This window comes from Cavia porcellus, unplaced genomic scaffold, assembly GCF_034190915.1.
Source record: "Cavia porcellus strain 051 isolate PalLab524CR breed Dunkin Hartley unplaced genomic scaffold, mCavPor4.1 scaffold_32, whole genome shotgun sequence".
Classification (NCBI taxonomy): Eukaryota; Metazoa; Chordata; class Mammalia; order Rodentia; family Caviidae; genus Cavia; species Cavia porcellus.
This window is the reverse complement of record NW_026947515.1, coordinates 24,641,696-24,655,085: the sequence shown is the minus strand read 5'-3', so window position 1 is coordinate 24,655,085 and position 13,390 is coordinate 24,641,696. Positions and strand designations below refer to the sequence as shown.

The 13,390-nt window shown below is 52.4% G+C and overlaps 1 protein-coding gene across 3 annotated transcripts in view; it reads left to right on the top strand.

The window, feature by feature from the left end:
* The window catches only part of Ttyh2 (tweety family member 2), a 41,473-nt gene that overhangs the window by 11,119 nt on the left and 16,964 nt on the right, over positions 1–13,390 (top strand). For all 3 annotated transcript variants that reach the window (XM_013147064.3, XM_003464905.5, XM_063242523.1), the window contains exons 3-4: positions 4,425–4,536; positions 9,493–9,713. In XM_013147064.3, the coding sequence (XP_013002518.1) occupies positions 4,425–4,536; positions 9,493–9,713 (333 nt within the window). The remainder of the gene's footprint in view (positions 1–4,424; positions 4,537–9,492; positions 9,714–13,390) is intronic.

The following is a 13,390-nucleotide window of genomic DNA, read 5'->3' as shown; positions in this document are numbered from 1 at the left end:
CTTAATCAGAAGCAGGACCAGTGGAGTCTTTAGAGCACTGGGACTCGAACCAGGAGGAGTCCTCAGTGGGCCAGTGGAAGAGCTCAGACCAAAGGGGCACATGGGTGATTTGGGTCAGCAAGAGCGAGGCCACTGTGGGCCCCAGGTCAGAGGGACAGAAGGGTGAAGCTGTGCACAGTACTCAGCTTTACCTGGCTAGGGCAAAACACCTAACGGGCATAGCTTGAGGGCAGGGAGGTTTATGGGGGGGGCGGGGGATTCAGTTCCTTGTCACTTGGCTCCAAGGCAGGAACAGCATCGCGGAAGAGCCTGGAGGAGGAAAGACCACAGAGAGGGAAGAGACTGGGGTGAGGATAAACTGGACCAAGTTACATCACCGCGACCTACTTCTTCCCACCAACCCCCTAGCTGCTCCCACGGAGTTCAGCTCTGAGCTCCTCACTGATGAGGTGGGCTCCCCTCAAAGAGCCCCACTTCTAACTATGTGAACCTTCTGGAGATTGAGCCAAGGGCCTTTGCCCTGGCTTACATCCCTAGCCCTTTTTAACTTTTTGAGACAAGTTTACTAAATTGCCGAAGCTGGGCTTGAATTTGTGATCCTCTTGCCTCACCCTCCCAAAATACTGGGGTTATAAGTTTGCACTTGGGGGGACATTTTTGATTGAAACTGTAATGCCACAACACTAGAGAAGCTGGAACCAGGGTGGGCCAAAGCCACACACAGCAGCAAGCTTGGTAGCTGCTGTAAGGAGGGCACGTTCCTCACACGCTCCTGTCAGTGCCTCCATCAGCAAAGCCTATCAGGACCTTGAGAAATTCAGTGCCAGGGGTCAGCACCCTGTGATGGAGAACAGAGCAGGGGGCTGGGAGGGGCAGATTGGAAGGTGCACAGACCTGATACCAGTCCAACGATGGGACTGGCAGAGTGACCTCAGGGCAGCGGGTGACTTAGAAGGGGCAAGCGAGAGTGCAGGCTGTCAGTTACCAGGTGGAGGGCCATGGGCCCTGCTAGGGCCTGGGCAGAGGACAAGGACATGGATGATGAGCTGGGTGGGGAGGTGAGGAGCGAGGGGCTGCTGGGGGAGCAGCCTCCAGATTCTGACTTATGTCCTGGGCTGGCTGCCTGGTGCCACCTGACGATACAGGACCCTGGGAGGGAACCAAAAGAGAGGGTTTGGGGGCTACACAGACTGAGCTGAAGGCATCTTTGAAACATCCAAGAGGCAGTGTTGAGGACACTGATGGAGACTCCGTGTTTGAGTGATAAATTGGAGGTCACAGGGGTGGACAGTGTGGCAGCGATGCACACAGGTTGGCACTGCCCCCGGAAGAGTAAAACAGGAGACCAGAAGAGGGCCAGGACCAAGTGTGGAGCCAGCAGGAAAGATGGGGAAGTGTGGGTACAGGGCAGAGTGTTTCAGGAGGGAAGGACAAATGGACGGGGTTGGAAAATGCCCTCAATTCAGTGGCGCACAGGTCACTGGTCACCTTAGCTGGCTTGAGCGTTGGGAGGAAGAACAAAAAGAGGGGTGTCAAGGAAGTGGGAGTAGAAGGAAGGGGAGGTAAAGTCTGGGGGAACTGAGCCCGGAGGAGCTTGTTGTCCTCTGCTGCTGAGGATGCAGGAGAAGGAGATTAAATGTAGAGCCGAGGTGAGCAGGAGGTTCCTGAACAGGGAGCAAGCAGTGTGGTCTTCCACGGGGCCAAGACAGGACCTGTGACACCTCGAGGGATAGAGTGACCCTCCAGGGCTGTTTGTGGTCCTGGAAGGCCAAGTACAGGCACTTCTGGGCCGTGTGTGATAAAACCACAGATCAACAAAAGAGCAACAAACGAGAATGCCCCAGTTCTCAAAAGCAAGGTGATTGGGAGAATGGAAAAGAAGGAAATAGGAACGTTGGTTTGATCTTAAATCTTCAAAAACACCTTATCTTGATTTAGATAGCTAGAGGACAAAAGGGGTTTTTTTAGCACCTAGGGAATTTGAGCATTGGGGTGTGGCTCTGTGGTAGAAGGCTCATGGAGCGTGTGCAAGGCCCTAGGTTGGAACCCCAGCACTGCAAACAAAAAGTCATTTCGCCTCGCACACATCTAATATGAACACCGCCGTGCAGACTTGCTCGGTGCTGGAGAGAGACGGGCAGTGCAGTGGTGCAGCTAAGTGTGGAGAACAGGATCAGTGCAGTGAATCACAGACTGGAGAGAGACGGTCAGGCTAGAAATCTTGTTTTTATTTTGCGGGGGGTCGATTTCTCTCCATCAGAGAGAACTTTGTTTTTAAACATGCAACTCCCAGACCACACAAGGCAGCATGGGTACGGTTTGTCTGTCTGTATTTTATCAAATATCCCAGGTGATTCTGGGCTGTAACTCACAGACTGCAACCTGAAAAACACTGCACTGGGGGCCCAGGGTGTCCTGGAAGATGTCTATAGCTTTCAGGACTTTCGGTCCCGGGTCCTGCCCTTAGGGCAACTATCGGCCTGAGTGCATTTACGTCTCTCTTTTGGGTGAAGACCCTGCAGGCTGCTTAATCAATCTTCTGTGATCCCAAGTAGTGTGGATCAGATATAATATGATTGATGACAGAGTCAGGATTTGAAATGATTTGTTCAGGCTGGAATGTTGGACGGGAACCAACCATGAAATTTCACTGATAGGTTTCAAGCTCTGTGTTTGGTTAAATCTAAATCAGTGTAGACCTATAGGAAGGAGGAGACAGGGCTTGACAACAGTTCTGTGAAGGAAGTCAGGCTGTTGGGGGGCGCTGGAGAAGGGGCACAAATTGGGTCAGTGGTGGGCTGGGAGCACCCTGCAGCGAGCATCCCAAATTCTTTTGACCTTGGGTTCTGGTGCAGAGTCTGGACTTGAGTGCTTGCTCTGAGCTGGAGTTTGGGGTGACATTGAACCGGGCCTGGTGCTACATGTCTGTAATCCCACTAGTCTGGGAGACTGAGACCAAGATCAAAAGTTTAAGCCCAGTCCCAGCACTTTGGTGACTTTGTGAGACCTTGTTTAAATGGCCAGGGTTGCAGCTCAGTGCAGAGGCCCTGGGTTCAATCCTCAGTGCCACCAAAAAATAGGAAGTTAAATAAACTTTAACTAATAACTGGGGCCAGGGATTTAGCTCAGTGGTTCAAGTGCTTACCTGGTAAGCCTGAGGTCGTGAGTTGGATCCCCAGTATCCCCCCCCCCAAAAAAAAACACCACCTAATAATTGACCAAGTAAACAGCTACCTCTGGAGCACAGTAGGTCAGGGTCTGCAGACCCCAGCCCCAGGAAGGACAAGTGTCTGACCCGGAGAGCAGGTGAGAGGTGACAGGGCTGCATTGAGAGTAGTACAGGGTGGCACAGAGTTAGAAGTTTACCCAGAGGATGAGCCAGGTCCTGGGGTGCCTGGGTTACAGGTTTTGGCTCAGTGTAAGGAGATCCTTTCCATGTGCTGGAGCTTTGCCATTGAGGACCAGCTGCCTCGGCTGCACGGGGAGGCCGAGTGGGCTGGAGAATGACAAGAGAGACGGTGGGGTGGAGAGGTGTGTGGTCTCACTCACTCAGCCTCAGTGGTCCCAAGCCACTGGTGAGGAGTGCCCTGGGGAGCTGTGACAATATGGACAGCCTGTCTCCCCACCAGCAGAACCCTCAGGGCCGGCCCCATCCTCTGCCTTTGCAGAGAGTCAGCCTGCCAGGAGCAAGCTGACTCCTATTTTGTGACTCTGGATGACCCTTTAACCTCTATCTCCTCCTCACCCCAACTCCCAGGGGCATTCCTCAGCCAGAATGAAAAGCCTGCATCTCAAAGGTGTTTATAGAACTTTGTTCCCAACTGCCAAAAACTCCAAGATGGAATTTTATTCAGCCCTATAAACAAAAATAGGGTCTCAAGTTAGGAAAGACCTGGAATATGCTTCAGTTTGTATTTTTGTTTTTTTTTAATACAGGGTCTCACTATATAATTTAGACCAACCTTGAACTACTATGTAGCTCAGACAGGCCTTGAACTCCTGATCCCTCTGCCTCAGCCTTCCAAATTCTGGGCTTCAGTGCCTTGTACTGAGAGAAAGAAGCCAATTTGAAAAGGCCACACGCTGTAGGATTCCAACTGCATGACATTCTGGAAAAAGGCAAGGGGTTCTTAGGGCAGTGAAACTATTCTGTACTATTTGTCTGAGCCCATAGAGGACACAACACTAGGAGTGAACCTTCCACAAACTGTGTACTCTGGGTGGTTAACAATACATCCATCCGGGCCCTTTGCTTGCAAGAAATGCACCCCTGGGTGCGGGAAGCTCCCTGTACAGAGGAGGAGGTGTACGGAAGCCTATGTACTTAATGCTCAGTTTTACTGTGAACTGAGACCTGCCCTAAAAACAGTTGAAGACCAGACTGTCGATGTCCCCTCTAACCTTGGTTTGGGTCTTGCTTACAGTGCTGCAGTGGGCGTTGGCTTCTATGGAAACAGCGAGACCAACGATGGTGTGTACCAGCTGGTCTACTCCCTGGATGATGCAAACCACACCTTCTCTGGGGTGGATGAACTGGTAAGCCTCGTGGCAGCTGGCCATGTGTGGACACAAACCATGAGGTCAGTGTGTTCAGAACAAGGGCACTTCTGGTACCTCAAGGCCAGCTGCACACTGCAGGCTTATATGATTGATGCTGCCAGCCTGGGCTCTTCTCTGGGCTGCACGCATCCCTGCCTAGGACAGTTCCTACTCCCCAGGCCAGGAGGGGCTTGGGAGCAGCTGTGGGATCAAATCTCACAGGCTTCGCTGAAGCCTCAACACAGAAACTCAGCCTACTCCAGGCATGCAAGCCAAGTGCACTATCACTGAGCCACACTCCCAGCCCATTTTGCTTTTTCATTTTGAGACAGGGTCTTGCTAAATTTCCCAAGCTGGCCTCAAACTTGCAATCCTCCTGCCTCAGCTCCCCAAGTCGTTGGGATTACAGGTGTGCACCTTTAGTTTCACTGTAACTGCTGCACAGGAAGTTCAGGGGCAAGGAGAAAACTTCTCTTCAGAAAGAAGGAACAAGCCCCTGGAACGCAAGGAGAATCCCTGAAACCCAGCATGTGCCTTCTGGGCCTGTTTTCCGGCTCCGGTCAGTTAGTCATGACTGGTAGGGAGTTGTGAAAGACTCACTGTTCTGGCCCAAGGAGAAATGGGGCCTTTAAGGGAAGGAGAGAGCTACACTGTCAAGCCCCAGGTGCAAGTGACAGATGCTAAGACAGGGAATTGGGGTTTCCTCTAATTTTACCCTTGGCCCCAGGGGCCTGTGGCTTTTGTGATGAGAGCCAGGTCTTTTCTGCTGGTTTCCTGTGACAGCTCTGCGAGTGCTGGTCCTGTGAGAAAGAGGATTCCTTTTGCCCTTCCACTCACTCCCTTAAGTTCCTTGGAGGTGCTGATGCCTCCCTCTGCCCCCCAGGGGGGCTCACCTTCAAAGAGACAGCTTGCTGCTCATCATGCTTGTGACATTAGGGGAGGCAGCCCCTGCCAGAACCAAGGGCCTCAGTCTCCTGCAAAATTTATAATCTTTCCATTTGTCCACTGGGACCCTTTTTAGGACATAGAATCAAAGCCCCAGGTGTCTGGCCACGCCGTCAGAGCGAGCTGCTGCGGTGCAGGAGCCCAGGGACACAGCCTGGTCACCTCCCGGGAGGCATGGACGCAACCCGGCCCCCTAGAACTCAGCCTCCGTCTTCCTTTCTTGGCAGTGCTGCTTTCCCACTTTTCTCCCCACAATCTGCACAGGAATCCCTCCAGAGGAGCCTAGCTGGAGGGAAGGATCCCTGCCCAGGAAAGCCCCAGGCCATGACCTTGTACTGCACCACTCTGATGGGAAGCCTTGAGTGCTTGTCCTTATCTCAAGGGAGGAGGGCACAGCTGAGGACAAACCCCAGGCTGTCAGTCCCACCCTCCCCACCTCCAGTCCCTGGAGATCAGCCCAGTGCGATCCCCACTGCTACTCTGGAAGGAGAATAGCTATCCCCAGGCTCCAGAGTCATCCAGCCCCAGCCCCAAGGCAGAAGGCCCCTCCAAGAGTGAGGAGGGTAGTTTGGGCTTCAGGGGAGCTCCCAGACCTTAGATGATGCCGAGTCACAAGGGGCGAGGTCCAAATACCAGATACATTACATTAGGTGAGTTAATACTGGTGAGGGTGCCAGGTGAACTACAGAGGTGCTCCAGCTGGAGTGGCTAAGGTAATGAGCTCATTATAATTACTGTAATCGCGGTGAAGTGGAGGTTGGGGTGGGGAGCCTGTGGGTAGCATGGTTAGAGGATTGGAACACTTCGGGCTGGGTCTTGCTGGAGCCAGATCAAGCAACCAGGTGGCACCAACACAGGCAGCTGGCCGTCCTCTGCAGTCTCCTCCATGTCAGACCCCCCACACCTGAGGCCTTGCACCCCCAGGGAAGCCCGCGTCTCTGCGGGCAGTGGCAGCACAGGGCTGGGGCAGCCTGACAGGGTCTGGGGCAGCTTCAGGCTCCGATGGAGGGGAGGGGGTCACATGGATCGCTGGCTGAGTCGCTTCTGTGGATCCAGTGTCCAGCATCCAGCCACCCACCTAGCTTCTTTCCCAAGGTACCAAGCAGCCACCCTCCTCTCAGGGTTCAGTAAGCTTTAAGGCAGGGCTCCAGGCTCTGCTGCCCCATGAGCTCTGCTGACTTGTGTTAGAACCTGCAGCAAGCTTGTGGGCAATCCCTAGTTGGAGAAACTGAGGCATGGGGAGGTTTGTGGGGGGAGTTTTGTTGTTTGTTTTTTTGCTCTCTTGTCCCTCTGCTCTTTCCTGCCTCCTACTGGATCTGAGATTCCCAGCCCTCCCCCCACAACCTCCTCTCTACCTACCCAGCTCCCAGTAACCTCAAAAGCCCAGGAGCTTCCTCCCTCCCAGGGTTTGCAGTAGAATCACATGGGGGACTTGCTAAGCTGGGTTTGGGCCCTCCTCCCTGAGTTTCCCATTCTGTAAGTCTGAGGCTAGGTTGAGAGTTGACATCTGCAGTGACTCCCTGGTAGTGCTGGTGGCCGAGGGACTCCACCCGGAGCACTGCCGCATCCTTTAATCAGCAGTTTAGAGGGCTGGGAGAGGCTGCACTGTCCTGGGGCTCTTCCCCGCGGGAGAGCCAGGCTCCGTCTCTGGGGCTTGGCACTTCAGTTTTCTGGCAGAGGCACCTGCCCCCTGGTCCTGTGAAGCCAAGGGGAATGAATATGTGCAAAAGCAAAGCAGTAAGTAGGTCAGTGTCGTGATTTTAATTTTTTTAAATTTTTGTTTTGTTTCCTATGGGACAGATGTGTATTGCTCTGTGTGTTTCCTTTCCAGTGCAGGGGTTTAAGAAAGAGTGGTTAGAGCTGAGGGTGTAACTCACTGATGAAGTTTGCCTAGCAGGCAGGAGGCCCTGGTTCCATCTCCAGCACCACAGAAAAAAAAATTTACAGTCATGGAAGAAGGAAAAAATGATATTAGGGCAAAAGTTTATCAGCCCTTTGTTCTATATTATTGATGTAATAAAGAATGTAAGGGCTGGCTTTAGCCCAGCGGTTCCTTCGAGTCTGGCTTCCCAACTGTCTGGGCCGATTAGTCCGGGTTCAAGACCCGCGGGCGCTTTCCAGTCCTTTTTAAAAAAAAAAAAAGAATGTAAAAAGTGGTACTGGTCTTGCTCCTAATGTCACCATTTGGTAATTGTGCCATTTGTCTCAAGAGTATAAAGCCCTTGTGCATTTATCTTACTAAATGGAACAGGAAGGCTTATTAGGGTGATGCTTCATTACTGAATGAACTTTGACATGGTTTGGAGTTTTTCTACCCTGTGCCACGCTGCAAAGGGCCGAATCAAGAATGCACCGAGTCTATCTTGTGAGCACCACCAGCTCATAAGGACCAGGCACAAGCCAGAAAACAACAAGCTGCTGACATTGAGAAAATAAAACAAAATAGAACAAAGAGACCCATTCTCTTTATGGAACCAGGAAGTCACAGTGTAGGGCAGATGTGAAAAGCCACAAGGTTGCTACTAAGTCCCCGAAGTGCGGCAAGCCCGAGGTGGCCAAGAAGAGTGCTGTGCCCTCCTCTGTGTCATTTTTTATCTTCCAAGCCTCAGAGCTGCAGGCTGCTGGGTGAGGATTAGCATACGCTGTCCCCCTTCCAGCCTGTTGTGCTCCTGGGGTTAGCGTGACAATTTCAGAACAACAAAGCCCTTCTTCCCTGGCTGCCAGCACGCAAGCTCAGCAGGGTGAGCTTGGGCTGCTGAACTGAGGCCTGGTAGCCTGGGCCTGCGGGAAAACACCTTTGCAGTGCAAACTCCACCTGCACTCCTTGTTGGAAGCTAGCAAGGGCAGTCTCTGCCATCATCCTGTTTCTACTTCGCACAAAAAACTCCAAGCCCCTAAGGTCCATCAAGGAACAAAAGCCTGGCCACACTCCTGGCAGAACAAACGTCCAAGGGATGATGGAAGATACCAATTTCCTCCTCCTGACTCCTTCCAGACATTATCTGATCTCTGTTTGTTTTGCAAAGAGTTCTTTTGTTCTGGTTTCACTGGGAGTCTGGAAGGACTCAGCTGTTGCTATCTCTATAACCAAGCTTCTTGCAGGGATATGGAAGTCCTGTAACAGCCTAGGTGTTCTCTAGCTTCAGTATTTTATTTCTCTAAAGAGGAATCCCTTTCAAGCATTTCAAGTTTTAACAGACTTTGAGGAAGAAATATGGGCTGTTTTATTTCTGCATTTGAGTCTTTAAAAAAGACTTAAGTATCCATTTATCTAGAATGCCTGGCACCAGCATTGTTGGAATTTGGGAGTTTTTCAGGTTTTAGAATATAGCATAGACTTCCCTGCTAGAGATTTAAGAAATTTCAGATTTTGAATTTTAAGGTTAGAGATGTTCAACCTATCCAGCAAGGCACTAGCTCTCACGGCGCCCTGGTTAAGGCCGGGAGCTGCAGACCAGAGATTGCTGCCTGGTTTGAAGGACCTGATGGGTGTGTTAACTTCCTGCCATGATAATAAATACTAGAGATAATTAGCTTAGAAAGAGAAAGTGGTTTTGTTAGATTTCAGCCCGTATTTGGTTGGCCCCATTGCTGTTGGGCCAGTGGCCTAGCAGAGCAGAATTCCTCGCCTGCTGGGTAGGAAACAAAAAAGAGGAGGAGGAAGACACTGGATGCACTAGTCTGTCTCTGACATACCCCAGTGACCTGAGGACCTCCCACCTCTTAGAGCTGCCATCACCTCCCTGTTGTATCTTGCCAAGCTGGGGACCAGGCCTTAGACGCATGGGCTTTTAGGAGAAATGCTAGGCCCACACTGTAGCGGTGAGTGACAGGGAGTGGCTTCCGTCCTGCTTGTGGGGCGGCAGCCTCATGAGCTCTCTCCAGGGCCGGGCTGTCCTGGTGAGTCCCTTCAAGCACAAGCAGCTTGCAGAGACCTCCAAAGTGAGAAACTTGAGCCCCACCTGCATGGCTTTCTCCTGTCCGAGGCCTGGCATTTCCTGTCCCTAGGTGTCCGAGAATACCCAGAGGATGACGGTGGACCTGGAGCAGCACGTGGCCCGGCTTAGTGAGATCTTTGCTGCACGGGGCGACTACATCCAGGTCCTGAAGTTCGTTCAGCAAATGGCTGGCAACGTCGTTGTCCAGCTGTCCAGGCTTCCTGCATGGAGGGAGGTCACCATGCAGCTGACCGAGCTGTCCGACCAGACCACCTCCGTGGAGTACTACAGGTGAGGGGCAGCGAGCAAGGCCTCCAGCCTGACCTGTGTGGCAGCTGAGCAGTGAGTGGCCAAGGGGAGCCACCCACCTTTGCCACCTTGGATCTGCAAATTCTTTCCTGTAGCCTTTGGGAGTCTACTTCCGTCACCCCCACCATTTCCCAAGCTCGATCTCTAGGAAGGGCACTGGGCCCAGGCAGAGAGCTGCCCTCTCTGGGGCAGGGTCTAGGGAAGGTCACTTTGAGGAGCACCAAGGGAAGAGGTAGCAGTCCTGGCCTTGGGCCGACTCCCATGAAGCGCAGGTCCCTGCACTCCCAGAGCCGGCTGCTCAGCACAGAGGAAGCCTGAGGGTCCAGATCTATACGTCCTAAGAGTAGCACCCACTTTCTGGATCCCACCCCAAGTGCCTGCTCCTCTTTAAGCCACTAACAAAAGTCAGAGCCTTTACCCGCCTCTGCACATTACCCTCTGCTTTTCTGGATTTTTTCTCGTCTTGTCATCAAGCTGCACCCCAGGCAGTCACTGCGGGGCTGAGACCTGAGCACATGCTCCTGAGACCCCCCTCCCTGTTGAAGCCCTCCAGTCTCAGTGGTCTCTCACACCCATCCAGCACCTGCATTACACGATGGCACAGACATGCTGGAGGGAAAGGGACCCAACTCTCCTCCAGACAGATGCCAGTAGGCAAAAGTGCCTTCCTGGTAAGACAAACCGCCAGCTCTAGGAACTGTCTGTGACGAGTCTGGTGACCCATGTACTCTTCATTGCCTGAGCTTGGAAATCTCTCATCAGGGGCAGGCTGCGTGTCTAGAGTGGGCGTCCGTGTAATCTTGCTCTTCTCTGAGCGCACGTAGCACAGGATCTACCTGGACATTCTAATAAAGGCAGTGAGGAAATGGAAAGGCACGGTGAACGTTTCCATTTAAAAAATTTTGTTACAGTAAAAGACCTTGCCCTTAATGCCTCTCAGAACACCCCTTAGCTGTGAGCACATGTGGCGCATCGTTCTTGGCACTTTGCGAAGCAGTTCTGAACATACTCTTTTGTGCGTCTTTAGAAAGTGTGATGGAAATATGGTGACTGCAGCTGCTGATGCCATACGAAAAAAGGGAGGCTGCAAAAACACGACACTGTGTGTCTTCTTTATTCACTAAGTCTGGTTTTTCCCCAAGTCACAATGACCCTGAAAGGGAAACATGTTTTTTCCCCATCTCTTTGAGATAGGGTCTCTCTAAGCAGTTCAGGCTGGCCTTGAGCTCATTTTGTAGCCCAGGGTGGTCTCCAATTCGCAATGATCCTCCTGCCTCGGCCTCCCGAGTGCTGGGATTACAGGCGTGAGCCACCACGCCCAAGGTAAACATTTTGAACTGATTCAGAATTTTGAGGCAGCCACAACTAAAGATAACTCACAAACAGACTTCCAGAACTGCTTCAAAGTGCCAAGAGCCAGATGTGGTGTTGCACACCTGTAATCCCAGCACTCGGGAGGCTGAGACAGAGGATCACCACAGGTTCGAGGCCAGCCTGGGCTACATAGTGGGACTGTCTCAAAAAAAAAAAAGGAAAAGAAATATGATGAGTCAAGTGTGTTTGAGGTAAGGAGGGAGGATTTTGAGGGAGTTTCATGAAAATGGCTCTTAAACATTTGCCATATTTTTCTGTCACACCTCCTAAGTCAGAATGGTATGTCAGCCGGGAATTATTATTAAGGTGACTTTATTATATAAAAAGCTGGGAGAGGCTGTTGAGAAAGGCAAGCAGCTATTCCAGTGAGAGGAGGTGTTTCCCTGACCTCATCCCCAGGTGCCCACCCTTTATTCAGGTTGAGGGGAGAAAGTCCAGCCCAAGGCATCCTCTTCAGCTTCTAACAACTGTTGGCATCCTGTCCTCTTTCTGCCTCTGCTGTGGCCCCAACTGGCTGAGCTGCTGTAGAGCTTGGTGGTTCTCAGAGCTCTGAGGAGCAGCGCTGCCTCCAGGGATCCTGCCCAGTGTTGCTGTGGTTCCCGTTTGTGGCTGTCCTGTGGGGCCAGTGCTCCTGACCACTTTCCATAAGACCTACGATGCCTTCGAGGAGCTGGCGGTGGAGAGGCTTTCGGCCAAGGCATGGTTGGCTGAGCTCTGCGGAGGCCAGATGAGGGGAGCTGTGGGAATCGGGGTGGGAACGGCTGCACAGAGAGCCAAGCGCTTGGTTAGCCGTCCCTCCCCCAGTCCTCCACGCTCTTTTGGGAGAACACGCCTGCTGCAGGAGCTGCATCTAGGAACTGCTTACACATGCACGGTGTGGGGGTGGGGGCACAGAGCCCCAGCTGTGGAGGGAAGGTTCGCCCCAGCTGGGGTTCCTGCCTCTGGGAGAGGAGGGGAGCAGAGCGCAACACATCTTTAGTTTGAAGACGGGGAGCCAGTGTCTTTGGGATACATTTCCCATCTCCTTTATACGCAGGACAGTGTCGGGTTCCTCCGAAGTGTCTGTAATCTGTAGAAGGGGATGGGAATGCTGGATAGATTTGAGGCTTCCCTGCCAGCTCTGGGTCAGAACCTGGCTCCTTGGTGGTCTCCAGCCAGTGGTAGTCAGGCTGCTCTTGCTTGAAAGCCATGAGTTGATTTCTGGGAACCCCAGAGACTCCTGCTGTGTTCAGGACTGAGAATTTTTATGAGGCCTTTTGATTTTGGCTTTAAGCCCTGACCCCCCAAAGATAGAAAGAATGTCTTTTGGCTTTCAGGGGCCTCCAGCTCCCTCCCTTCTCCCCAACAGCCTCTTTGTCACTTTCTGCCAGTTCCACCCACCCCCACCCTCACTTCCGAGGCTTTCCTGCTCCCTGTGTGCTGCTGGTGAAGGGGATCCATTGCTGGAGGGCAGGGCCCCGTGGATTTGTTTAGCTGTTGCACGAAGAGAAATAATGATCAAGACTTTGCCCTGCGGGCACTGAAAGGAGCCCAGACTCGAGGCTGGTGCTGCATCAAGAGGACGCCTTCGGTCCTGCAGGAGGGAAAGGAGTCAGGGTGCTTTGTGCAGGGCTGTTCTCAGCTCTTGTGGATTTTAAGAACTGGCAGGCGTAGAAGAGCGGGGACTTGGATTCCTGGCTGCCTTGCCACACACTGCTCCACTCTGAGATGAATGAGGGGTTCCGGCTTCCTTTCCAAATAGAGAAACTGAGGTTTAAAGGGGCAAGGTGGTTTGCCAAGATCTTCCAGCTGGTGTGCAATCGCCTTCCCTATCAGCTCAGCCCCAGGACACAAAAAGATCCCAAGAGCTAAGGGCTGGGAAGCCTCAAGGTCAGCAGGTAGGAGGCCTGCAGATGCTGACCCTGGGCCCCTTGCTGGATGCAAGCTCTCAGGGGCAGAAACAAGAGAAACTCACAAACAGACTTCCAGAACTGCTTCAGAGTACCAAGAGCCAGATGTGGTGTTGCACACCTGTAATCCCAGCACTTGGGAGGCTGAGACAGAGGATCACCACAGGTTCGAGGCCAGCCTGGGCTACATAGTGGGACTGTCTCAAAAAAAAAAAAAAAGGCTCTTGGGCTCATCTCTAGTGCTAAGCTCTGTGGATGGCACAAATATTGGTTGAAGTGAACCAGAACATCCTGCATCCTGGATTTCACACAGCTAGGGGCAAGGCTAGGAGGCCAGGCTGAGCATTCTCAAAGAAATGGGCCTCTTGAGGTCTGTGGCTGTAAATGTCAGGCACA